The sequence below is a fragment of the Larimichthys crocea genome, chromosome VIII (assembly GCF_000972845.2).
Source record: "Larimichthys crocea isolate SSNF chromosome VIII, L_crocea_2.0, whole genome shotgun sequence".
NCBI classification, from domain to species: Eukaryota; Metazoa; Chordata; class Actinopteri; family Sciaenidae; genus Larimichthys; species Larimichthys crocea.
In genome coordinates this window covers 24703289-24715329 of record NC_040018.1, presented here as the reverse complement: position 1 = coordinate 24715329, position 12041 = coordinate 24703289, and the positions used below count along the sequence as shown (strand labels likewise).

The 12041-nt window shown below is 39.9% G+C and overlaps 2 protein-coding genes across 4 annotated transcripts in view; one reads left to right on the top strand and one right to left on the bottom strand.

The window, feature by feature from the left end:
* The window catches only part of LOC113746350 (solute carrier organic anion transporter family member 3A1-like), a 38868-nt gene that overhangs the window by 24054 nt on the left and 2773 nt on the right, over window positions 1–12041 (bottom strand). Inside the window, exon 1 of one of the 3 annotated variants that reach the window (XM_027281672.1) lies at window positions 164–750. The exons of the other annotated variants lie outside the window; for them this stretch is intronic. Within the exon in view, the coding sequence (XP_027137473.1) occupies window positions 164–322 (159 nt within the window). The 5' untranslated portion in view covers window positions 323–750. Of the gene's footprint in view, window positions 1–163; window positions 751–12041 lie in introns of those variants that run through there. 3 annotated transcript variants of the gene reach the window in all.
* On the top strand, window positions 6520–7493 carry LOC104919773 (high choriolytic enzyme 1). Its single transcript, XM_010731860.3, has one exon. The coding sequence runs from the start codon at window positions 6591–6593 to the stop codon at window positions 7374–7376; it is 786 nt and encodes a 261-aa protein (XP_010730162.3). The 5' UTR covers window positions 6520–6590; the 3' UTR covers window positions 7377–7493.

The window sequence follows — 12041 nt, the reverse complement described above, 5'->3', positions numbered from 1 at the left end:
TATTAACCGCATCAGCTTTAGCACCGCATCGTTACTCATTGTCTGCCTGCGCCGGTTTGAAGGGCGCTGAGTTAACCCGATGGTACCTGAGATATACTGAGATACGACGTTCCTTCAAACCAACATTGCGTGTGCCTATGGTGGCTGTTCTGTAGAAACTCACCAGATAGGCGCCCACGGTGCCCTGTGCCAACATGAGCGCACATTCCGACACCAAGAAAATCTTAATGTTGGAAAAACACGAGGTCTTCTTCTGGTTGTCATCCTGCTCCGGGTCGTCGGTGCTGCTCCGCTCTGTGCAGATCTGGTTTTTAACCTGCATCCTTTGGGCTCAGGCTCTGGTCTGGTTGGACGGCATGAAACTGAACGGGTCCGGTCCGGCGGAGAGCATTTGGTTATAATGACGAGCTGCACTGCAGGAGAAGTGCGAATCTCTTTGTCAATAGCCCGTCTAGGCTGGAATATACAGCGAGAAATACTGCTGTCCACTCAGCATTACGCACAGTCCGTCTGCGACCTCGCTTCACCGCCTGTCCAGCCAGTGCGTATCGGCTACATCATATTTAAATACGTAGGTTACGCATGTATATGTATGACGGCTTCTGATACCCGACGTAGAACTACAGGACGCTCTTTCCCCACATCCGGGATGTTAAATCTCCACCCAGGACCGGTACCGACTGGATTTGGTTTCTCAGCCCGGTTCCGAGACGCAGCTCTGCGTCCTTCAGGCGGTGTTATAACGCTCCTCCTCCTCCTCCTCCTCCTCCTCCTCCCATCCATAAACCAAAGCACGACGAGGGAGGTGTACCTCTCTCTCTGTTCCTCCCTCCACTCCTCTCTCAGTCAACGTGTTTCTCAACATCATCATTTTACCTGTGCAGACTTTCATCTTCATCACTGCCACAAAAATAAAATGCAACATTTCATCATCAGAAAACTCACCGAAGCATCAAGCACACACTGACAAATCAACTGGATATCAAATGACACAGCACATCTTTACTGGATAACAAATGATGTGCTCTTGTGTTACTTTGCAGATTAATATTGCTACAATAGATTTAAAAGTAAACTGTCATCAGTCACCATCCAGAGTAAGGGCCCTTAAAGAATTTAATCTTCACTAAATTCATATTATTTTGTGTTTTGACACTCCTTTCTGGATTATTAAATAATCCAGCCTCTTAGTGCACAACTCTGCTGATTGCTTCCTTTTTTGTGTTCAAATTTTTCAGTACTGGAGATCAGATTGGGTATGACAGCAAATCATCCGCCTACATACATCTGCAACACTCAACAGGGATAATATTGGCATAAACAGACAAGCAAAGTACTCTTGTTTATCTACGTATATTATGGCTTTCATCAACTGCCCAACAAAGGGCTCTTATTTGCTCTTATTTCTAGTCTTTAAAGTCCTCCCCTCTCCCTTTGATGGCACATGGGTAGGATAGTCCTAAAAACAAATAAGCATTTATTCTTTTAATGTCTGTTTGCTGGCAATTTAGTTAACAGACAGTAAACTATACAAATTATGTAAAATATTACAAAAACTGTACAAAATGTACACACAAAAGGACATTCATCCATTCATTACCTGTTACCGCTTATCCTCATCAGGGTCACGGTGGGCTGGAGTTTATCCCAGCTGACTTTGGGCAAGAGGCAAGGTACACCCTGGACAAGTCACCAGCTCATCCCAGGGCTACAAAAGGACATGTACAGTATAAATGATAAATATTAAGATACAAAGCTGCTTCACATGCTGTTTATTGATTTCTCACATTAGGTATAACCTCGTGTGAAGATATTTTGGGATTGTTCAGCTTCTGCATCATCACTGAATAAACTGGAAGAAGTTTTCTTTGGTTTAAGGTGTTGCATAAAATCTTTGATCAACATAGTGTCAGTGAGAGGTTGTGCCTTTTTCCAGTGTAATAGAATTGGTGCCAAAAGGGTTATGAACATTGCCACAGTGGAAGGAAATCCTCTAAGAGGACTATCGTCTCCTAGTACCCTAAATACAGCCAACACTGGTCCAGGTTCAGCTATTTGTACCAGACAAGCACACAACGTTTTAAATATAGAGTTCCAAAAATTGTATAATTTTGGATGTAGCCAGAACAAGGCAAGGCAGGAAATACCCCAGAGTGGTTGCACAAAAGATCCTTTTTATAAAGCTTGACCTTTGGAAGATGAAGACGATACAGCACCCTGAACTGTACCACAGATGCCATCTATTGCTCCCCCTCCTAAGCGGATGACAGCAAATCAAGAATATATCTAATTGATTAGACATCTAGTTATAGATATATGATACCTATCTAACCCCTCCTATACATGCTGTTTGATATTTTATGTTCAATGAAATTGAATTAACCAGAAATATTTCAGTTAGAGAAGGCCACTGCTGTCCTCTATGATTCTTCATCAATGTCTGGTGAGGAGCACCAAGACACTGAAACCCACAGCTTCTCTAATGGAGCTGGTGAGTGCTGCTTGAGTACTAGACATGAGGTTGTGCGAAGCAGATTTATAGTGTGAATATCAAGAACAAAATTAGACAAAGATGTTCAGTCACCAAGGTCATGATTTCTAGAAGTAAGAAGACAGAGGTGACTGGATTTGATGTTCACTCTGTCTTGCTGAAATGTTTTGCCAACAGTTCTCTTATATGATAGCAGCAGACAGTAAAGGAAATGTTTCCAGTATGACCAAGATCAGACAGAGAGAAAAAAATCAGGCATGTGGGATGGGAAGGAACAGTCAGTCCTTTCTATATAACTAACATCCTTTGACAGTTGGTCAGATGGTTTTCTGACAATGCTAAAGCATGAATATTGTCTGAGGAGCTGATAATCTCATCAACCTTGTTCCTGAGGCTGCATATAAACGGGCAAATTTAATGTATGGCAAAGATGTTTTTGTTGTTGTTGTTTTTTTGTCCAAAAAAACAACAACAACAACAAAAACAGAAACTGAATGGCAACACAGCGAAATACAAGTTTTAATTCCTTAATGGTACTCACAAAACAAAAAATATTTAAATTGATAAATAAATATAATAAAAGTCAGAAAAATATTAATTTTGATATTATACTATTTGTGTAATCCTCTTCAACACCTTCTTTACCTTGTAGAGATGACAATCATTGCCACTACAACTTCATGCTGCATGCGCTATGCCATACATACCATTCATAATTTACATTAAGCAGAATAAATAGTACTAAAGGTTATGGTTTAGGTGACCCTTTGTTTTAGGGTTTATTTACTACAGTGAGTTAACCACAGGGTCACTTATTATATTGTTATGTTATGTTATGTTATGTTATGTTATGTTATGTTATGTTATGTTATGTTATGTTATGTTATGTTATGTTATGTTGATAGAACAGCATTAGCTGAAGTAATCCATCTTCATGCTTGACTGAAGTGTGTTCAGTGGCTTCAGGGTGGTTAAAAATTCAACACTTGCCACACAAGAACTGTTACTTTACACACATCAGCAGTCCACTGTATTGCACTGCGGTAGCTGCTCTACATGAACACAAGGTAAAGTAATGAGGCATCATTGTGGACAAATGTTTAGGGACCATTATAATCTACACCATATTTATTTTATGATTTTCAATGTGCACTTGTTCTGCTATATTTTGACACTTAAAGTGGTATGACTCAAAGTAACTACACGATGAGGTGGTGGTGTGTATCTTGTTAAAGGCAAAGTTCATATAAAATACTGAAAAGATATTATGAGAATGTAAAATGTAGCTACCATGCTTGCCAAAAGGGCAACATATGATATGATACTTTTGTCCAGAAAATGCATTGTTTGTGATTCCATAACTTAAAAAAATCAAACACACACATCACAGGATTGGCACTGCTGTGGTGCAATCTAGTTAAAATTCAAGTGAATGTAATATAACTCTCTATTGTGCTATTTAAAGTTAATGCCTCCTGGGAATCTGGATGTGATAGTTGAATTAGAGCAGCAGCACCACCAAAAGGGCTCCTCTATGTAATACTCTCATCAGCTGTAATGTGAGTTTTATGTTACCAAATTGAATACTATGCCGGTTGTTTTTATAATTTATTGAATCACATTTTAGCTGCTATGAAATGCAGACACCCCTTTGAGTTTTTAAAATACAGAGATAGCCAAGTCTGCCCAGTTTGTATCAGGGATCAAAATGATGTTCATTTAAACTGGAGCTTGTCATGCACAACAAATGAAAATGACAACCGAGTGGTAGGACAGAGACACAGAGACAGCGCTAAAAAAAAAAAAAAAACACAGGGCAAAATCCTCCATCATAACCGTGAAATAAGAGCGCTGAGTGCCAAGGTCACTTACCACTCACCCCACAGCTTTTGGCTAACAATATTCCTCGGACCATTCAGATGCTCTATCAAGACCAATTCAATATCATCTGAAGCAGCACAATCTATCAGGCAAACTGTGGACTCAGCAGGAAGAGCATCCATTTCTCATGGAGTCACTCAGAGTGCCCGGGGTGATTTAAGATCAACCACAGTGCCTGCTGATGCAGTACAAGCCAACTGAAGACATTATTTTAGGATGCCTCTTAATCACAAGGTCCACAGAAAGAAGAATTAATTCATTCATTTATCCTGTAACAAACAAATAAATTACCAGAACATAGATGCAAATGATGTCAGCGTTAATATTTAATGCTAAAACCTTTGATGTTCTTTGCAGGTTTTGGCTTTGACCTCAGAAACTGGTATATTTTTGGTGTTTTCGCAATATGATACATATTATACTGGCTGTCTTTACTGTGATTGACTGTTGAATATCTGGTTGAAAAAACTACCTTTTCTCTACATCTGGCTGACTGAATATAAAAAAAAAAAACATTTCCAAATCAATGCACCCAGAACAGTAACATTATTTAGAAGCATGTAAATGTAGTCCTAAATATAGTAATATAAGTAAGAGTAAGTAATAAAACAAACAAACAAAAAACAAAAACACATGTGAATCGAAAACATGCTTGTTTTTCAAGCATTTCTATTATAATGTGTTATAAATAAATGTTTTGGAGGGTATATAAGACACCCGTGAGCTATAAAACATGGGGATCTTTTAACAGACAACATCTCTCTGACTGTGACCTTCTTACTGACTGTCTTGTTGGTGATAAAGTGACTTCAGGTCATTCTACTCCTGACCTCACTGGACATTTCAGTAATTAAAAGCCTCATTAAAATGACTTGTGAGAGCTAATATACAATTAGGTAGATTCGAGATTTATGGTAGAGTCTGTATGCTGAACCAGCTTCTATTCTAACCAGCTAAATGAATTTCTTTGAGATGAGTGGGCAGTAAAACAAGTCCCAGGAGATATGTAGACAAAAGCTTTGTTTTTAACCATAGAGCAGACACAAGTTATTTCAATATTTCTGATGAATGACACACCAGCCAAGCTAATTTGGTCCAAACCTTAGATCAATGCAGAAACATGTCAAAATGTAAGCGTCTATTTAAGAATTATTTTCAACATTACTTATCCTGCTGATAATTCTCTTGAATAATCAGAAAATAGATTATTATTAATGTACTGCTTGTTTTGTCCAACCAAAGAAACTAAAAACACAGTTGCTGATTATTTTTAGATTGGTAAATACCACTAATAAATAATTGACTAATTGTTTCCATTCTAAATACATTAGTGATAGATATAAATTGTCATTATGGTGCTGACATTTTTGTCTTTTGGTGAAATGTCTTGACAAATGTTGGATGGATTAAGTAAATGTCACTCATGCGATCCCTATATTTGCTTATCTATTACCATCATCAGATTAAAGGTTTTATGTGTCCAATATCTGTGTGTGACTGTAACCTTAGACTCTTAGTCTTATTGTATTTGTTTTATGGTTAGGCAACAAATAGAGTCTTGCGGTCAAAAGGCATAAATCTTATAAGAACCGGAATGCACTGGGCCACAATGGAGCAATAAAATCTCTGGACGATGGGTAATGTAAAATGGCAGCCTGGCCAAACACTGTCTTGCGTTACAGCTATATAACACACTAAAATATGTTTCTGAAAACATTTTAGGAAATGCAGTAACACAATCTTCATAGTCAATTTTCTCATATTCAGTTAGCTGCTTAGTTTGATCTGAGTGTGTAAAAATGCAGAAACAGCTCTCAGAGCTGGCAAGAGAAAGCTGGGTGACAGTTTTCGTGTCATCCGGCTGACTTTTGTTAGCAAATGAGTAACGTTAATTTGCATATAATACACTGCAATGATACAAAGACAGTTGAAAATTGGCAAAGTTCCCCTTTAATGTTGAAAACGGTATAAGATGTTTAGTTAAACATGTCACATCTAATGACCAGAGATAACAAACCTTGTTTAGAAACTAGGTTTGTCTGTGGAGTCCTCCCTTTAGAGGTTTATTTAGGCCTAGTAGTGTGGACCCCAACCCATAATCCTCCTGCAGACACACCTGTAGAGAAGAGTATAAAGACCCTGGACTGAACTGAGTCAAACATCAAGCTTCACAGAGTCTCTCCACAGAAGCTCCACAGCCTCCACACTGACCCTGAAGATGACTCCCTCTGCCAGCCTGCTGCTGTTGCTCCTGCTCGGCCTCTGTCAGGCACATCCTCTCATGGAGGAAGGAGGTGAAGAAGAAATCCCAGACACGGTCGACATCACCACCCAGATTCTGACCTCCAACAACGGCACCAATGAGATCCTGCTCGAAGGAGACCTGCTGGCTCCCAGAACCAGAAACGCCATGGTGTGCTGGTCCCAGAACTGCCTGTGGAGGAAAGCTTCCAATGGTTTGGTGATGATCCCCTTCACCGTGAGTAGTCAGTTCACCAGCTGGGAGAGGCAGAAGATCGACTATGCCATGAATGCCTTCCACAGCCAAACCTGCATCCGCTTCGTCCCCCGTCAGAACGAGTATGACTACATCAGCATTGAGAACAAAGTCGGATGTTTCTCCGCTCTGGGCAGAACTGGAGGCAGACAGGAGCTCTCACTCAACAGGCAGGGTTGCCTCTACCACGGCATCATCCAGCACGAGATCAACCATGCTCTGGGCTTCCAGCATGAACAGACCAGGAGTGACCGCGACTACTACGTCAGGATCAACTGGGAGAACATCAACCCGCAGATGGCCTACAACTTCTACAGGCAGGATACCAACAACCTGAACACTCCCTACGACTACTCTTCCATCATGCACTACGGAAGAACAGCTTTCTCCATCCAGTACGGAAAGGACTCCATCACCCCCATCCCCGACCCCAACGTCCAGATCGGCCAGAGGCAGGGCATGTCTTACTGGGACATCATGAGGATTAACATGCTCTACGGCTGCTAACCACAATGCTGCTGATCCAAATTGAGGCTGTAATAACTGAAAAGATACTACACTTCTGATTTCTGTTTGTGTTACTATATTCTTACAATATTCTGTAATAAAGTCAGTGCAAAACTACTTACTGTTTTATGCATTTGCATTTGTGCGTACATACCCCAACACCCCAGACCCAAGAAAACAAAACTGTCTATTGGCACCATATCTGGTGTAAACTACTGTAAAGTAGCTAACAGTCTCTCAGACTGACATCTGAAGAGCTGTTTTTTAGCTCCACAATGAAACAGGTGTTCAGATCCTATAGCCCAGTAGGGGTGTGATGTGTGTGGGCGGATGAAGGTGGGGGGGCTTCATCTGCTGTTTTAACACAAGTGATTATAGATATCAGCCTTAAAGATAATTCTAAAAAAAGTGGTCTATTGATTCTTATAATGGTTGAGTTTCTTACTTTGGGTTTTCTTTGGTTAATGGACCTTGGATGAACTGTGGGCTTGTGGCAGGTTTTTATACCTTTTACCCCAGTGAGAGGCAGGCATTGCGTGTTCATCCCATCTGTTTTCATCTTCCTGTGATATCTCTCACCTCGGCTGCCTGCCTGCCAACTATCTCTGCCATGAAGTGAGGACATTTCCTACAGGCTCCGTAATCCATATGGAGGACCCTCCTCCAAGACACAGCAGAGAGACAGAAAGAGGCTTTTAAAACTGTGCCTATATGTCTCTCTCTCTTACACATACACAAACACACACACAAAACTGCTAAACCAATTAACTGTGTGCAACAACAAAATGCACAGTGTGAAAAATGTTCGTTAACTTCAGAAACACCATACCAGATACCATATTTCTATTTGAGGAAAACTTCCCAAGAGATATCAGGTTTATCAAAAAACTGTGTGACTAATTGTAATTAAAATAATGCTAAATTCAAAATAATATGCTTTTTTATCTGATGTATTGAAGCACTAAAACAACAAAGAATGCAGGACAGAAAATCATAATGATTATTTTTCCCTAAAAAAATGATAATATGATAGAGGAAAAAAATCTTATGTGCATATGCTTTTCAATGTTATTGCAGCATGTCTGTATTACAGTAAGTGCCTTAAATGTATATAAACGCATGCAGATTTTATAGAGCGTTCTGTAGTGCCCTCTGGAGGTCATTGAAAGTAACACAGGAACAGGAACACAGATTTCCTGTTCCTGTGCTCCTACTCCAGCACTAAAAGTCATCAGAGCAACAAGCCACACCAGCAGGGCAACAGCAAGAAGAGGAAAAATGTGTGAGACTCTACACAAGAAGACCTCTGCAGATAGGGGTGTCTGTCCTGCCCGTACACTCATCCCCATCCCCGTCTGCAACTGACTGTCCTGTCCCACTTCTGCTGCCGACTCCAGCTTCGGGAGGTTGTTAGAAGTATTAAAAACATCTACAGTATCTGTCTTTCTGTCAAGCTTTTCTGGGTGACAAGCAAAGATTTCTAGCAGGAAAGAGAATCGTTATAGAAAATGGGTTTTAATTTCTTGGATCTGAACTGAAATCACAAAGGATAAATGCTCATTTGCTTCCCAACAGCTTTTTTTTACAGAGCGTTTTCCTAACCCACAGCCAGCACAACATGCCTCTATTGCTGTTACAGGAATAGACATTTCAGGTCTGGAATCTACTGTGGAGCAATACCTGGAACTGTTGGCTGGAAAATAGGATAAAAAAAATGTTATCCAAGAAAAAAAAAGGCTTAAAATGTACAAAAAGAATAATGTTACATTGAACAACAAACATGTACACAGATCTTTTTTTAAACGGTAAGTTTAAAGTGGGACATAACTTATGCATGAGATTTTTTCGTTGGTTGATTTTTCTGTTGGTTTTGTTATGTGTAAAACATAAGTCTTTGTATAACCTATACAAAGATTTGTACAAAAAAATGCATAAGCAAAAAAGGTAAAAAAACAAACAAACAAACAAAATACGTAAAATAAAAATGTTTCATATTACCCATTTACAAGATATACCCATCTACTTTTACTCCTGGTTGCTCTCTGTGAGTGCGCTACAGTGTTAACATTTAGCCTTTCGTGAGCCACTGCTCACATACAGCCCTATAAATGGCTGGATGGAGCCTGCTCTCTCACCCAGCTCAATAGCACAGCCACACCAGTGTAGAGGCTTTAAGACTACAGGTTTAAATGAATAAGGGGTGATAAATTGTTTTATTGAGAAATCCTACACTACCCACAACAAAATCATTTGTATTTGTTAAATGTATTTATTTCAATTATATGAATATAGTATAGATACATGTATTACTAACAGCCCATATATTTAAGTCCTATATTTGAAATAGGATAAGTTGTGGGGAGGTGGGGTGGGAAATAGGTATATTTAGAGCAAAAAAACACTTTTATTATTTCATTGGGTTTGTTTTTCAGTGACAGTTGAGTGACCAAGTTACTTTGGAAAGTTTGAGAGACCGTTTTGCAAGTTCTGTGTGAGAATTTTGTTTTAATATGTGACTGGTCTACTTACTTTAAAAGGGAGATGATTTTCTATTTTATTTTATAAACTATAAATCATAGCAACACACTCTTCAATATGTCAATCCCCCCTCTGTCATTGCAACAACTAACCTGTAGATGGAGTCATCACTCCAAGTCTGAATCCACAAAGTTTGGGCTTGTATACTGAATTTGGAGGGTTCATCTCTGTGTTATTTTTGTGTTTGCCCCATAATAATATCCTGATATTTCAACCAAATGAGCAGCCGCACATAGAAAACCTGTTGAGCTGAGTGCTTGCTGGAGGGAGTAGCACACCAATGCACACCACAAGCCACTCACTGTGTCTCTCTCCAAATGGAGCAACATTTACCCACAGTCAAACAAATAAGGAGCCAGCAATAACAACCACCTTACATTATTATTATCATTACTCTACAATGACTACTGCAGCTATAGGATGTCATGCTCACTGCTGAGCAAGTTTGATCTTCTGTGTTAACACAGTGAAGCACATTTGGTAAATCCACCCTATAACTTGAGCTTATTATTTTTGGTCGTGACCCCAGAAGCTCAAATAAGATCATCTTTAAAGATCATTATGGGATCATTATCAAGCCATCAAAGGACCTCCGTCTCCTCAGCAAGTGAAGATGGCTCAGGTTATTTTTGTTCTCCAACTAGTCCAATTCATTGTTTAGGTGAACACACAGTTATTTGTATGTTCCTACTATCTCAATATCCAATTCCTGTTACTGTATGTTCACCGGTGTGGCCTGAGGTGTCTTCCTCCTTCATCTTGCTGGTGTTGTCAAGGTGGTTGAAATTACAAGAGTTGACAAAGTCTGTGCTCCTGCTCATTTCCTTCTGATACACATCCAGTGGCTGACAACTTTGGAGAGGTGATTGTTGTCTGAGGTCTGATGTGTACAGTTTGAATGAAAAGAAGAGAGATCATCGTACCCTGTGGGTCCCCTGTGCTGCCTCAGACACGCAGTCATGATTTGAGTCAGAAATCTGCTCCACAGACTGACTTTGGTGAATACAATGAACTTTATACCAACTGTAAAAGTAAGTGAATCCCAGCTGAACTATTAAAGAGAGATCAGTCTGATTCATACCTGTGGAACATGTGTGAACAAGTAGTACTTTGCTCTAAGGAAGACGCAGTAACAGCCACTGAACTGTCCCGGTACATTTTTTGCTGCTCTTTTTCTGCAACTTCTGTTCAATTTGACAGACTTGGGTAATACAAGCTCTGTCTTCTAGCAGCAGCAATTGAGGAGTGCCTTGAACACAAAGCCTATGGTCTTCACAAAAGATGAGAGTGCTTATGAATATCTTAATAATAACACCCAGTTTTTTATTTATGTGCAAGCTTAACCCTTATTTAACATTTCTTTCGATACACGTGGTGCTGAGTAATGTGGCTCTGTGCTCACATTCCCTAGCATCCTCAGCCGTCTGACCAGACGAAGCTGCCTGGCAACACAGCCAAGGTGACAAAGTACTGACAAAGTAGACCCTATATGCATTGTTCTTATCACTGACGTCACCGGGCAGGCAGCTTTCTTTGTTGTACAGTAAAGTGCTGTTGATGAGCTTGCAGTTGATCAACCTAATGTATGCTGGAAAAGAGCTGGAGTGAAAGGAGAGGGAGGGAGGCGACAGAAAGGGACCAGGGTTAAAGGTGTTGATGAATACAGTAAGCTTGTTGACAAGCTCCCAGGGAAAACCCACGTGGATGGAGATTATATTGCCCTATTTTGTCATCTGAGGAACATTAACTACTCTTCGTCAAAGTTGTCTTCTTAAAGTCGTCTTCGTCAAAGTCTCTTCATCAGAGTCCTCAAGATTATGTGCTTGTGCAATGTTTGTCCAGGGCCTGAAACAGTAAATAACTTGTCCTATTCTTCTTTAAAAAAGGCAGTGTGCATTCTTCTGGCCCTCTGTGAGGGGACTGTGCTACAGTATCCCCAGCACATAGGCCCACAAATAGAAATTCGTTTAGAAGCTAAACATGATTGCTTTCAAAATGATTACTGTGAATCACAGTGCACACGGAGATGCTATCCTGTTTCTTCTGCTGAGTTTCACTACTTAAACAGTCCAAACCTGTAGACTAATTCTGATGCAGCAGCCTTAAGTTACAGTAGCAGTTACGGTG